A 15,297-nucleotide genomic window follows, 5' to 3' on the forward strand; every position below is an offset into this window, starting at 1 on the left:
TTGATCAATTGTTTTGTCATTTTTTTCATTAGTAAAATCTCCACTCGATTAGTGGCAACTGGCAAACAACTTTCCCACTAATGAGAATGCTTTGCTGCCAAGACACTCGTGCTCCTGCTCTACCTTGGCCGACGTGTCCTGGCTTGCTTCCACAGTCTTTAAGTCGATTAAACTCCATTAACTAGTCACTTATTTTTCTTTTCTATTTTTTAAAAAAATCATTTTCAAGTCAATTATTTTCTGCGAAACAAACATAACCTTAGATTTTCATAATTTTGCGCATATTTTTATGCCAGGCTCCTGAATCATGTCAATCTAATTCGATCATAATTTATAGCTTGATAATCCTAATGTTGCTGCCCAGATTTCCTAATTTATTTAAGTTATGGTGCCCATTTATTTTATAATCTGTTCGTTGTTTTATTCTAAAGTTGATCTATCCGTTGTTGACGCATCATAGATTGCTTAATTTCATTTCTTCTTATATGAAATGTTTCAAATCATCGATCAAGAAGGAATCAAAATGGTGGAAATAATCATTGCCTGGAGACCAAAAAAAGGGGCAACCGCGTGTTATGGAACAGTGTAGGGGGGTTCAACTTTCGATTCTAAGAGATTCGTATCATCAGTCGATTAATGCATCGCCATTGACTTGTTGGGGACAAAACCGTGAAATAGGCATGTATAATTGCCCCTACTTAGGAACTCTTGATCTCGTCGCAATGTACGTATAATGGTCGAGAGCTACAATATTTATACTCCCATTTCAAACTTACCCTTTTAAGTATTATTTCCAAAGAAGAGACTCTTAGGTACTTATTTTCACACTAATACCCCCACGCCCCGAGTCAATCGCGGCCACACCCACGTTTTCATGTCACCGGCATCAAATCCACGTGGGTCGTGTATAGGAACGCGGAGAAATTACACCCCGAAGATGATTCACATCGGAGTTTCCCCCGGTCCGATCCACATGAAACCATGGGCGCCCCAACTCTAGGGCGAACAATCGAATGTTTGCGGACAGAACCGACCCCGCAACGTTCATCGCCATTGATGAACAGCATCTTCAAAAGTAAAGCCACAGAGAGAGCAGCACACAATGACAATGAGATCACACTTGCAAATCCATATAGAAGAGGAAAGAAAAAATAAAGAAGCGAAGGAAGCTAATCATGACCAGACAAGAGGGAAAGATTGAGGAAGAAATGCAAGAAAGAAGAGAAAAAGTGTAGAAGAATCTTGATGCCCAACATATTGCTGTTCAATCACAATTCTTTTGCATCTTTTTTTTTTTTTTTTTTGTGCTCTCTTTCTTTCATTGGGTTACAACAATCAAGCGGTGATCTACCACCCTTTTTGGTAGACCCTACCGCACATTATTACAATCCCCCCATGCCCCTCCCAAAGTTCACAGATCTACACCCTCTCTCCCTCTTATCCCTTCTTCTTCTTCATCTTCATCTTCTTCACAATATTTATGTTCTCTATTCTCTATGTGGTGGAACAATCTATTTATATATAATCATCTCTTCCCCCTCCCCTATATAAAAATATGCTACAGCAAAGAAAACACCCATGAGTCCCCCCTCTTTTACAGGCGAATTTGACATTGTTTTTGTTGAAATAATTTAGACACAGTTTCGATCCCACGAAGATCGTAATAATATGAAGAAAGGAAAGAAAAAAAATATTGAACTGAGTAAGAAAGCGAAGATGGGCGAAAACCACCACCACCACCACCATGACCAAGTGAACGTGATCGAGATCAGTCGGATTCCTCGGGGCGGTCGGTGCTGGTGGCGCTGAGGCGGGCTTCCTTCTTCGCCCTCGGCTGGACCCCGTAGTAGCCGACGTACCACTTGACGAACTTCCGCAGCCCCGTCGCCAGGTCCGTCGTGGGCTTGTACCCGAAGTCCCGCCACGCCAGGCTGACGTTGGCGTGCGTGAAGGGCACGTCCCCGTTGCGCGGCATCGTGATGACGTGGCGCTTCGCCTTGGTCCCGAGTAGCGACTCCAGGATGGCCACCAGGCGCCCCACCGGGACGGGCGAGGTGTTGCCGAGGTTGTAGACCCGGAGCTGGGCGGGGGCCTTCTTCCGGCCGCCACTGCCGGTGCTCTTCTCGGCCGTGTCGAGGGCGCCGAGGCAGCCCCGGACGACGTCGTCGATGTAGGTGAAGTCGCGGGCCACGTCGCGCTCGTCGTGCGTGCGGTACACGTCGATGGGCTTGCCCTGGAGGATGTCCTTGGTGAAGAAGAAGTAGGCCATGTCGGGGCGGCCCCACGGGCCGTACACGGTGAAGAAGCGGAGGCCGGTGAGGGAGAGGCCGTAGATGTGGTTGTAGGTGTGGGCGATCTCCTCGCCGGCCTTCTTCGTGGCGGCGTAGAGGCTGGCGGGGCGGTCGGTGCGGTGGAGCTCCGAGAAGGGGTTCTCGGTGTTGAGGCCGTAGACGGAGCTCGACGACGCCCACACGACGGCGGGCTGGGGGTTGGCGTTCTTGGACACCTCGAGGAGGCTGACGAAGCCGGCGATGTTGGAGGCCACGTACGACTGGGGGTTCTGCATGGCGTAGCGGACGCCGGCCTGCGCCGCCAGGTGGAGGACGTGGGTGAAGGGGACGACGTCGAAGAGCTTCGTCAGCAGCGGAGAGTCGTTCAGGTCGCCCTCCACGATGAAGATTTGGTGCTTCTGCAGCAGCGCCTGGCGGGCGCGCTTCAGGGACGGGTCGTAGTAGTCATTGAAGTTATCGAGGCCCAGGACGCCGTCGCCGCGCTTCTTGAGGGCGAGGGAGCAGTGGGAGCCCACGAAACCGGCGGCCCCCGTGACGAGGACGGACAAGCCGTTGGGGCGGCGCGGGGTGGAGGAGTGGCGGACCTGCTTCTCCCAGGCCGCGCCGCCGGCGGAGGAGAAGGCGGTGGAGAGGAAGGAGCGGCGGTGGGGGACGACGTGGTCGGAGGAGAGCGGGGGGTAGTTGAGGGTGAAGAAGAGGACGAGGACGAGGGCGATGAGGAGGGTGGCGCGGAAGAGGAGCTTGGAGGAGGCGTTGAGGAGCTTGGTGCTGTTCACGCGGCGGATGTAGCTGTTGTACCGCTCCAGCTTCGCCGTCTTGCTCGAGTCCGCCGCCGGCGCCATTGCCAATGAACTACAGAACAATGGTGGGGGTGGGGGGGCTTATCTCCTCTTCCTTCTCCGATCAGATTCCGTGGTTGTGTGCCCCAGCAAGATAGAGAGAGAGAGAGAGATAGAGACTCGAAGGGTGCTTTGCTTGCGTGTGATTGAGCCCCTAAGTCTGTGAAGAAGGAAGATGGAGGAAATATAAAGGAAAGAAGGAAGGGCTGTGGCAGATTAACTTACTGTCACTTGTTCGCCGCGGTACACAAAAAAAAAATTAATAAAAAGAAAGGCAAGAAATGCTGGAGCTATGGATGGAGACTTTCTTTATAAACTCGATTTGCTAAGATTTTCTTTATTCTTAAATACGACCCCATTTGCGCAAAAGGGGGTTTTTCACAATCCGACACACCACTTCCAAAGTCAAATTTGATAAAGTCAGTCCAAGCGGGGTTCAGTGTAAATCTTTGCGAAACTGGTTGGGATAATTCGTGTGATGGACCCGCGTCGGGTTGTCCAACAATATTAACTCGGTACCTTATATTTTAAAATTAATATCACGAAAATTCTCAAACTGGTATATTTATGATAAATTTATTTAAAATTAATTTTTTGATAATAAAAAGTTCATACGCCGGCGATAAATTTACTCTAAAATTCGAGTTATTTTTCATTTTAATTTTTTTAAAAAATTTTGTAGAGAGAGAGAGAGAGGGTTGGTGTTGGTTGGAGACCACTTTCTTGCTTTTAAAGTCTCTGGGCTAGCGTCCACATAAGAGGACGACGACCCATAATTGTGTATGCGAAATCGCCCATGCCTTCCACGTTATTCACAATAATACCACCACAATTATTGCAAAACGAAAAATAAAAAATAAAAAAAATTGCCAGCTCAAAGTCTTCTGCGTTTTAGGATCTCGCACCATGTGCCGCGCACGTGCATTGGTGTGAATCCCCTCTCCCTAAATCTCTCTCTCTCTCTCTCTCTCTCTCTATCACTACTTGCTTTGTCGAAACCAAGGGCTCACTTACTAGTAGCTTAAATCAATCAAAAATTAGATTTAATTTAATTCTTTATTTTTGCATGTGGGCAATTAATGCCGAAAACCGGGCTTTTCTGGGGGTAAACTCGGCCCGATCTCTATTTAATCAATCAATTTTCCAAGAAAAATAGGAAAAGAAAGAAAGAAAGAAAGAAAGAAAGAAAGAAAATTCTCAATTTCCACAATTCGGTATTCGGTCAACGGTCAAAGGTGGTGCTCCTGCTCGCGCTCATGATCTTCGTGCGAGCCTAAAGAAGGTACGCTTTGATTTGCTGGCCTCCTCCGTCCGTTTGCGCTTGACCGTTTGTCACCGACAGTGTATTTTTGGCCCTTTCGAATAATCCAATTTTCTTCGTCAGAGAATTAAAAAAAAAAATAATAATACTAAACTTTTTTGTTTCTGTCGGGAGATGATTCGATGGGTGCCAGGATTTTACGCGGAACTTCCTGTCGACGATTGTCCGACGTGGAAATTGCTCGGTGCAGGCTAAAAAAGCGGGAGGGAAAAAAAAAAAGGACCAAACTGCACGAGTTGTCGGTGGCTCGAACCGTCGTCGCAATTTCCCCGCTTGATTTTGTTCGGAATTTTTTTTCAAAATCTTAGCTTTTTTGGTCGCTGGAATTTTTCAAATTTATTAGGCTGAAAAGGCTTCGTGGCAATGTTCGGATTAATTTAAAATCTTGGAATTATTCCCCCTCGTACAATTTCTCTCGTTTCACAGTAATGGTGATATCGAACTCTCTTTTTTCGATATGGGTATTGTCGAATAAGTGTTATTAAGGCATTTTTTTTTTGTCGGCATACTTAAAATTATCGGTTATACTTACCGCTGCATGATAAGATATTTTCTTAGAGTACTGATTACACGTGACAGGAGGCAGAAGGCACATTGAAAATGACGAGGTTTTCTTAATTGGAGTAGGAGTATTCGCTAACAAAATGGCGGGTTCAAATTTTCTTATTTAGACAATTGCCAAAATGGTGAAACAATCTTTTGAAGCAAATATAGTATTCTTTCAAAGCAGTGCACGTTTTCTTTCGATGTATCTTTCCCCCTCAAAATGGCATTTTTTTTCTTTTAAGTGCTCCATCTTGTCAACCTTGTCTTTAGGTAACACAAATTAATTGCCCAATCTCTCTCTCTTTCGATGTATCTTTCCCCCTCAAAATGGCATTTTTTTTCTTTTAAGTGCTCTATCTTGTCAACCTTGTCTTTAGGTAACACAAATTAATTGCCCAATCTCTCTCTCTCTCTCTCTTGTAAAGATCACTTTTATTAACGAGACGAAACGGGCTGATCTATTTACAATAGTCTACACAAAACATCGATAGGGTTACACGGGTAAAACGTCAACTCTCGAAATATATATAGCTATACACTTAAATGTACGATAAAAAACATCAGTGGACGGTTCAACCGGATTTTTTTTTATTACCCTGCACACTTCTTGCTATGGCCCAATATTACTCGGGTTTTTCTCTAATCTCGAGGGATGACCTTCGATTCATCGCGCCATTTATTTTGCACGAATACGACTCGAAACTGCATTACTCGAAATTGTAAATCCCATCGAACATAGGGGCCAAATGGTCATCACGTCACTTGTCTTTTTTTTTTTTTTGGATTAACTAAGATAACACTGCTGGGTTTACAACAAATCGAAAGAGATCTATCTCTCCGGGCGGAGACAAGTACAAGAGTTCTATCCCCGTTTTGGGGTTAGTGGAGGTTTCACGTTTTGGGATAACTACTATGCATATGAAACAATGGACCCCCCCCCCCAAAGAAAAAGAAACGATAAAGAAATGTGGAAAAAGTATGTAAAGGGCGTGATGTGAATGTGGGCACCAATCCGATGCCCGACCCCACGGGGAAGTGTCCTCTTCCTACCCTGGCGAGAAGGAAATGTGAACGAAGGTTCGTAGGGGCAACCTAATTTAGGGCCTTGGCCCCCCGCTATAATTCCGTGATAGACGTCGGTCTCTCTTTATTCCCATGTAGAGAGAGAGAGATAGAGAGAGGAGATTTTCCAAATAAATGCAATACATCTATGTATTGGCTTAATTTCTTAAAATATTTACAGCTTTAGGTCCAATCTCAATTCTGCCCCAAACATTTTCTTTGGTCTAAAAAGGATCCTCAACTTTCGTTATAGTCCTAAATCCGACCACGTGTCCTAAAATCGCCACTGGTTTATTCAAGATTATCAACATCATGACCAATTAGAGGCGCATTATCAGAATTTGCATCTTCATTAATACTCTCCTTCTTATGGAGCAACAACGGCCTATTGATGTTGATAATGTTGAAGTAATCAATGGTGATTTTTTTTTATGTACGGCTTGATTTGAGACTAGAGAGAATTTAAACAGAAAAAAAATTCAGGGAACAATTGAGATCGGGTTTTTTGAGGAAATTAGTCCTTAATTCCCTAAAAATTTTGAATTTTTAAAATATCAAATATGCATGACATGAGGGCTGTCGGTACCAGTGCGTTGGAATTTTTTTGAAGTATTTCTTTATTTGGTTGCTAACTAAAAGTGTTTCGGAGGAAAGTCCTAACGAATTCTTGTTTACACATGGGAATGGAAGTGGATGATGGTTCGGGGCAAGAAGATGTGTTAATGAAGGTACCTTCCAAGTTCCAACTACTGGGGTACACTTCATATTAATGGCCTTCCTCATTCTCGAGGGAAGTGCAATTGCTATTACCATGCCCAATTTTACTAATTTTAATGCAATTTTCTCTTTTGTTTTCTGGGTATAGGATGGCATTTGCAATGTGCAATATAAATTTCGTTCTCGTTCGCTTCTTGAGAAGAAAAATCGCTAACGTGGATGTCGGCCGTCCTATGTGGCACAACCGATGCTAACGTAAGCAATTTTAAATATTTTTTTGAATTTTTATAATTTTCTTTTCTTTTCTTTCTTTTTTCTTTTCCTTCTTTACTTTCTTCTTCTTTTTCTTATTGTTAAGGGCCGGCAGGGGGCCGCCGGCCGCCGGCCGCCGGCCACCGGCTGAGGCCCAGTGATCCCCGTCGACCACTAGGCGAGCCCTCGCCCAGCGGCCAACAAGGGCCGCGACCCTCGCCCATGGTCGACGAGGAATTGCAGGCCCTCGCCCAATGGCTGGCGGGGGACGCCGGGCCTCGGCCGACCCTTAACAATACAAAAAAGAACAAAAAAGTAAAGAAGGAAAAAGAAAATGAAAGAAAAGAAAAGAAAAATAAAAAAAAATTCAAAAAAATATTTAAAAATATTATTAAAAATTATCCACATTAGCATCAACCGTGCCCCGTAAGATGGCCGGGGTCCACGTTAACATTTCCGGCCAAAACTAGCCAGATGGACTAGCTTGGACAAAAAGTAAAAATGTTTAGGATTCAATTAGCATAATTAAAAAGTTTATGACTGAATTAACAAAAGTGCGATAGGTTTAAAACTTTTTTGACAATTTTCCCGCTTCGCCCTAGTTCGTCAGTGTTGCAAAAATTATTAGATGGTATTGGGCGGTTCAATCGGTACTTATTCGATAGGTCTAACTTTTGATGGAGTTTTCCATGGTTCAACCCAATTCAACTACATTCCAATTAATTCGCTGCTCGAAAATACTGCAATTAATTTATTTAAATTTAAAGATAATCAACACTTAGATATTGAGGTCTCTTATGAAAAGCACTTTCAATCCTTAGGCAAAACACACACACACAGTGTGTGTGTGTGAGAGAGAGAGAGAGAGAGAGAGAGAGTCGGTGGAGCTTTTCAATTCAGACTTCGATTCTTAATAACATTGCTTTGAAGGAGGTTTGGCATAGCAATCCTCATCTATAAAGAATTTGCAAAATTGAAACAATTAGGGCAAGATCCAGAACACAAGCAAGATCTCGAAATTAAATTGAAAGTAGGCTAGACTCTCTCTATCTCATTTGGTATTTTCAAAGCTTATCGTGAATGATTTCCTTGACCCTTCATTAGTTTTGCCAAGTACATGAAATTTTTTTTGTCTTCAGTCTCTTCTCCAACACGTGATCTGCACCAAAATCCATTGCAATGAATCTCCAACCATCTGGAGATAACATATGCTTTTCTCCATTTTTTGTATTTGGTTTTCTTTTCCTCCATATATTCTGAAACGTACTTGTGCCAAATATTTCCTTATTAATTGAAATGCAAATTAATGTTTACAAACTGTTCATTTGACTGAATTTTGATTTTTACAAGAAACTAATCAAAGTTGCCACGTCAATTTCGAGGGATAATTACCAAAAACGTCATAAACATATTGTACAGATATCAATTTAAATCCTAGACATTTCAATTTAGCCAATTTAGTCATAAATATTTTGACAATTCGTCAATTTACTCCTTTCAACCAATTTTAACTAGAACTCACTGACATGGACAATGGCCGTGCCACGTAGGACAGTCAGCATACATACTACCATCGTGCACGTCAACAATTTCCAACCAAAATTGCTAGAATGACTATATTTGCCAATTGTCAAAAGATTTAGGACTAAATTGATCAATTGAAAGATTTAAGATCAAATTGACATCCGTATACTAGGTTTATAATTTCTTTTTTGTAATTTTCCCCAATTTCGAGATTAATGTTACAATCAGATCTCTTTCAATCAAATATTTCGTGCCCTGCCATTTTGGGAACATCCCTTTATGCCATGTTAGAAATTGAAACCCTAGTCTACGCTACATGCGTGAAAGCATTATATTATCCGTACCGACATACCAAAAGTGGCGTAATCTTCTTTTGATTTGGATAATAAAATAATGTAACCTTGATGCTAAGACACTGTGGCATTAATCACTGATTGAAACAATGTTGGTTATGTGTAACGGCAGGCCTAAAGGGTAGGCTTTTGTAGCTTGTATTATTAATGGAATCACTCTTTCTTCTAACTTTTGAAACGAGTGGAGAAATGGTTGGTGCCTAGTGGAGGCTAATATTGACATTCCTTCCTTTTTCCAGCGAGGCACAACATTGCTTTAGTGGGCAAAGTGTTTTTCCCCTTTATTTGTAAGGAATAAGGTTGCGCATATGGAGGAAAAAGTGGGTTGGAATTTTTGAATTTTGCATAATTGATTCAATTAAGTCCTAAACTATGTTGGGAAAATTATCTAAAAAGTCTTAAATCTATAATATGACGGCCAATTCAATTCTAAACCATTCAATTGTGCTAATTTAGTCCTAAACCTTTTGACAATTTGCCAATTCAATCCTAAATCTTTAATTGTGCCAATTTAGTCCTAAGATTTTACCCATTTGCCGATGTAGTTCTTTTGGCTAATTTTGGCTGGCAATCACTAACATGGACGTCCAACCAGCGCCGGCTGTCTGACACGGTAAGGTCGGCGCTAACGTGAACAATTTTTGTAAATTTAAAAAAATTTGAATTTTTATTGAATTTTTTTATTTTTTTCTTCTTTTTACATAAGGTAGTGGGCTAGGCCTGGTGACCCCTGCTGACCCTAAGGCAAAGGCCATGAAACCCTTGCTGTATCTGGCGATGGCGACGAGCCTTCACTGCGGCCGGCGAGAGCAAGCTAGGGCTCACATGCCCTCACCTAGGGGCTAGTGGAGGTCCGCGACCCTTGCTGACCTTGTGTAAAAAGAAAGGAAAAGTAAAAGAAAAGAAAAGGAAATGAAAAAAAAAATTCAGAATTTTTTTAAAAAATTACAAAAATCGTTTACGTCATTATCGGCCGTGCCACGTAAGATGGCCAACACTGACTGTACCGCCATATCAGCAATTTCCGACCAAAATTAGTCGAAAAAATATTTTGGCAATTCGTTAAAAGGTTTATGATTAAATTGACACAATTTAATTATTTACAATTTAGGATTAAATTGGCACAATTTAAATGTTTAAAACTAGTTAGCTACCTTACAATAGGTTTAGGACTAATTTGGCATAATTGAAAGGTTTACGACTAAATTGGCCATTGTATAATAGGTTAAATGCTTTTTGGACAATTTTCTTAAAACCTTTTTCAAACGGTAGTACCAAAAATTGCTTATGTCTCATTTAAAAATTGCCTACATAAGAACCTTAATTTGCACTTCTTAACATGAGTTTTACAACTAGATCTTAGAGTTTAAACTCTCTCGATTTAGTTCTAGATCAAGGAACTTCTCTCTTCCAATTTAGATTTGAGAGTTTAATAATGTTTTTAGGGATTTGATATCCCCGTGCTCTGTCCATGTACAAGTCCTCTGCCTCCAGTTTCATTGATGATTATAAGAGCTTTGGTATCTCGCTGAACCATGAAGATTTGCTTTTCTAAAAGTTAGATATGTGTTTTTTCAACCCGTTTTGGTTATCCCCATATGGCGATGGTGTAGAGGAAGCTAAACATAGGCATGCACCGCTAACAAGCAATGTTGTAGTTATTGAAGAAGGACTTTCCGGCGTGTGCTCATTACTAATGATGATTCGAGATCTAGTGATCGGTCGCTGATCATTTTGTTTGATAGATCAGTTTTTATGGAAAGAGAATGTGTGCTTAACCCTGCCGATACTATTTGATCCTCCTTGTTTTCAGGATTTTGCTTTGTTTTGTTGTATTTGAGGATTTGTTCTGCTTCAATTTTCTATGCCATGAAAGTCATTATACTTCTCATGTATTATTTTGAGTGATGAATACAATTTTCTTTCAACAAAAAAAAAACATAAGTTTTACAACTTAATTACATCTTTCATTAAAGGCTTATGACTCACTTGAACTAATAGATACGTTTAAAATTGATTGCAAGCTTATTCGTAAAGGTCTAGGACTTGATTAAATTAATTAAAAAGTTTATGACTCAATTGGATTCTATACATAACATTTAGGTCTTGTCTTGCAATTTTCCATGGATATAGAATATCTAATCCCATTATGTGTTTGGTTCATTTACGATAAGATTGAAAAAAATAAAATAAATTCAATTAAATTATTAAAAAGGCAAAAAAAAAAAATTTTTGGGGGCAGGGTGAAGGGGTGGAAAACCGTTGAAGATCATCCTCCCCGGTGGCTGTTATTGACAACGGTGACCACCACTGCGGTGATCCGTAAGATCCAGAGAAACTATTTTAAAATCTTCATTATTCTATGTATAAAATGTCTATTATAGTGAACAAATGAATTTCTCAAATCAATTTTACCATTTTGGCAACTTCTTTAAGGTACAAGCAAAACTCTATGCACGTATTCTTCTATCCTGTATACAAACGATCATTTAAAATTCTCTGTCATTAGAATTCTCATAGCTTTAGAAGTATTTCTATTTATATCGCACGATGACTAAAAAAAAAGTCGTGGTCTTTCTCATAAAAATGCCGAGACAGACATGTCTCACGTCTCCCTCTCTCTTAATCAGTTGAGTGAGTTCACCTAAAATTAAGGATACATGACATTTAGAAATCAAGTACCTCGACCTTTTTATTCTCCCCTTTTGTGGTCGAAGATACTTAGGGTCTGTTTGGCAACTTGCCAAATAGTGTTTGATTCTGTTCTTTTGTTCCCAGAATCATTTTGGGAACAGAAATCCGTTTGTTAAAATTTTTGTGCCCGGGCACAATTTTGCCAAAAATTGATCCCAGAATCAGTTTTGGAACAGAATCAAGAATAAAAAAAAAAGTAGCTTCTTAATTCTGGGAACAAAAATGAGAATCAATTTTTTTTTCTTCTTCTTTTTTTTATTTTTAATGTAGCTTCTAATGTCCAGCGTGAGAGCCACCCTCGACGTATCTTGCGAGATTAAAATATTTTAATAAAAAAATGTTATTAATAAAAAAATATTTTATCGGCTATGGCCAAAAAAAAGAAAAAATTATTATTAATAAAAAAAATTTTACCGGCCATGGCCAAAAATAAAAAAAAATTATTTTTAATAAAAGTATTATTAATTAAAAAAATTTTACTGGCCATGGCCAAGAAGGAGGGGAAGAAAAAAAGAAAAGAAAGAAATATTTAAATATATTATTAAAATATTATTAATAAAAAGAAATTTTATGCCATTACCAAACACATTTATGTTCTTTTACTATTTCAGGAATAGAAATTTTGAGCCGTTACCAAACGCCTTTAAATGCTTAGAATCAGTTCCTGGGTACAGAATCAAAAAGAATCATTTGTGCCCAGAATCAGATTCTGGGCATAAAATGGTTGCCATGCGCAGCCTTAAAATGCTTTCAAGAAGGTTTGCCATTGCAACCCTCATCTATCAAGAATTTGCAAAATTGGAACAACTAGGGCAAGATCTAGGACACCATCGTGATCTCGCAATAAAATTGAAAGTAGACTAGAGTCTATCTCATTAGGTATCTTCAAACTTTTGTTTGCCCCGCTCATTAGATATCTTCAACATACGAACGTATTCTTCATACGGAAAATGTTCACAGATCTGACTAAAGCCCACGTCCAATTTGGATATCTTCAAAGCTTATTGTGAATGATTTGCTTGACCCTTCATTAATTTTGCCAAGTACAGAAATCCTTTACAAAGGAGATATACTAGTTAAATTTATATATGAAAAATCAAGATCCGTTGATATAACGCAGGGTTTTTCAACAGTGGAATAGGTGTTAGAAGTGCGTTCAATTGATTCAATATTAATTAACCTAGAAAAAAGAATTGAGGGTAGGATTAGGCATATAAAAAAATTATTGAAATTTCTTAGGGATTCTTGATTGGAGCTGAGCTAACTATAGTACAATTTCGTATATCTTTGGTTAATAAGAACCAAAAGACTTATTGATCTCGGGAGTGCAAATTCATAATAGGCACATAGAAATCAAATCAAAGGTGTTTGTTTCAGTGAGATTGTTTGCCTTCGATCGCTTCTCTAACCCTTGATCTGCACCAAACGTCTTCTGGTCCCTCGATTTACTCAAGCTTTTCTCCATTTTCCCCTCCAAATCCTGTCGGTAATCCACAAATTACAAATTGAAATAATTGAAATATTATCAATAATGCTTTTACAAACTGCTCATATGATTGAATTGTGATTTTCTCAACAAGCTAATCGAAATTGTCACATCAATTTTGGGATTAATGTTCATATGATGTTACAATCAGATCTCTTTCAATCAATTTTTCATGACATGCCATGTTTGGAACATGCCAATAAGTCATGTCAGAAATTGAAACCCTAATCTAGATTTCATGCATAGAAGCATCATATTGTTAGGAACCGACATACCAAAATGGCACAAACTTCTTTTTCTTTGGATATGATAACTATGTGACCTTAATGCAAAGATGCTGTGGCATTAATCCCCGCTATATACGACACTGGTTGTGTAGCGGTAGAACTATAGAATAGACTTTTTAGTTTGCATTATTGTTAGTATCATTTTCTTTTTGAACTTTTGAAAAGATAGAAGACCATATGCTTGGTGGCTGGTGGAGCCCAATATTGACTTTCCTTCCTATTTGCACCGGGGAAAAGTAATAAAAAGTCTCAAACATGGTATATTGATACCAATTCAGTTTTAAACTTTTCAATTAGATCAATTAAGTCATAAATATTTTCATATTGATACCACTTCAGTCCATTCGACTAATTTAGGTCGAAAAGTATTGACATGAACGTCGGTTGTTCTACATGACACAGCTGGTGATGAGCTTAGTAACATTTTCTTACTAAATAGTAAAAAAATATTCACACCTCTTCACCAAAAATTATAAGAAGAGTAGCAACTAAAAATCGACTGAACATTTAACCAAAAAAAAAAAAAAAGATCGACTGAACATCATTAAGAAAAAGATTGACTTAACATTGAAAAATAGATCCATCCGTGAAATCCAGAGAAACTATACTATAATCTTCAATATTCTCAATGTATAAATGTCTATTTAAGTAAACAACTTAATTTTTCAAACAAATTTCACCATTTTGGCAACTTCTTTTAGGTGCAAAACAAAATCTATGCATGTATTCTTCTAACTTGTATATAAATAATCGTTCAAAATTCTCTGTTTTTAGAATTCTTATAGCTTTAGAAGTATTTCTATTAATATCACACATTCACAAAGTCATTGTCTTTCTCACGAAAAAGCCGAAAGAAACATCTCTCTCTCTCTCTCTCTCTCTCTCTCTCTCTCTCTCTCTCTCTCTCTCTCTCTAGATTGTCGGGATAATTATAAAAAAAGTCCTAAACTTATTATATGGAGACCAATTAAGTACTAAACCTTTCAATTATGCCAATTTCTAAACCTTTTGAAGATTTGTCAATTTAGTCATAGGAAAAAGTTTCAGAAAAGTCCTAAACTTATTGCATCGGTGCCAATTTAGTCCTAAACCTTTTAATTGTACCAATTTAGTTCTAAACCTTTTGACCTAGTGCCAATTTAGTCTTTCCAGCTAACTTTGATCGGATATTGCTGACGTGGACGCCAGCCGGCCTAGATGGCACCACTGGCACTGACGCGGACAATTTTAAATAATTTTTTTAATAATTTTTTGATTTTATATTTTCTTTTCTTTCTTTTATTTTTTCATTTCTTCTTCCTTTTGTCGGTGACTGACCATGGCCAGGTGGGCTGGCCTCACCTGGGTGAGGGTTGCCGCCGCTCGCCACAAGCAAGGCTCGGTCGAGCGAGGGTGATCCTCGATGAGGGCTCCCGGCGAGGTTGGCCCTCACCCAGGCTAGGGCGACCTCCCCAGATCTGGCAAGAGGAGTGAGGCCCAGCGAGGGTTGGCCTCACCAGATCTAGCCTAGGTGAGGGCTAGCCTTGCCAAATGTGGCGAGCGACAACAACCCTCGCTTAGGCAAGGCCAGTCCACCCGCCATCGCTTGTGACCAGTAGCCAATCATCGGCAAAAGGAACAAGAAAGGAACAAGAAAAGAAAGAAAATAGAAAAAATAAAAATCGAAAAAAATATTAAAAAAATATTAAAAATTATCCACGTTAGTGCCGGCAGTATCACATAGGTTGACTAGCGTCTACATCAACAATATCCAATCAAAATTAACCAGAATGACTAAATTGGCACTAAGTTATAAGGTTTAGGACAAAATTAACACCAATGTAATAGGTTTAAAACTTTTCTGATACTTTTCCCTTTAGTCCTAAACCCATTTTTGGATATTTGGCCGGAAGGACTATATTGGCAAATCATCAAAAAGTTAGGAC

The 15,297-nt window shown here is 39.6% G+C and overlaps 1 protein-coding gene across 1 annotated transcript; it reads right to left on the bottom strand.

Annotated features, from left to right (window-relative positions):
• Nucleotides 1–1,232: 1,232 nt before the first annotated feature.
• On the bottom strand, nucleotides 1,233–3,281 carry LOC115686289 (UDP-glucuronate 4-epimerase 6). The gene has a single exon (XM_030611520.2). It carries the CDS (start codon nucleotides 3,131–3,133, stop codon nucleotides 1,769–1,771), a length of 1,365 nt encoding a protein of 454 aa, XP_030467380.2. The 5' UTR covers nucleotides 3,134–3,281; the 3' UTR covers nucleotides 1,233–1,768.
• Nucleotides 3,282–15,297: the final 12,016 nt, after the last annotated feature.

Source organism: Syzygium oleosum, unplaced genomic scaffold (assembly GCF_021117445.2).
Source record: "Syzygium oleosum isolate NSW1041296 unplaced genomic scaffold, Sole_v2.1 Sole_v2.01, whole genome shotgun sequence".
Classification (NCBI taxonomy): domain Eukaryota; kingdom Viridiplantae; phylum Streptophyta; class Magnoliopsida; order Myrtales; family Myrtaceae; genus Syzygium; species Syzygium oleosum.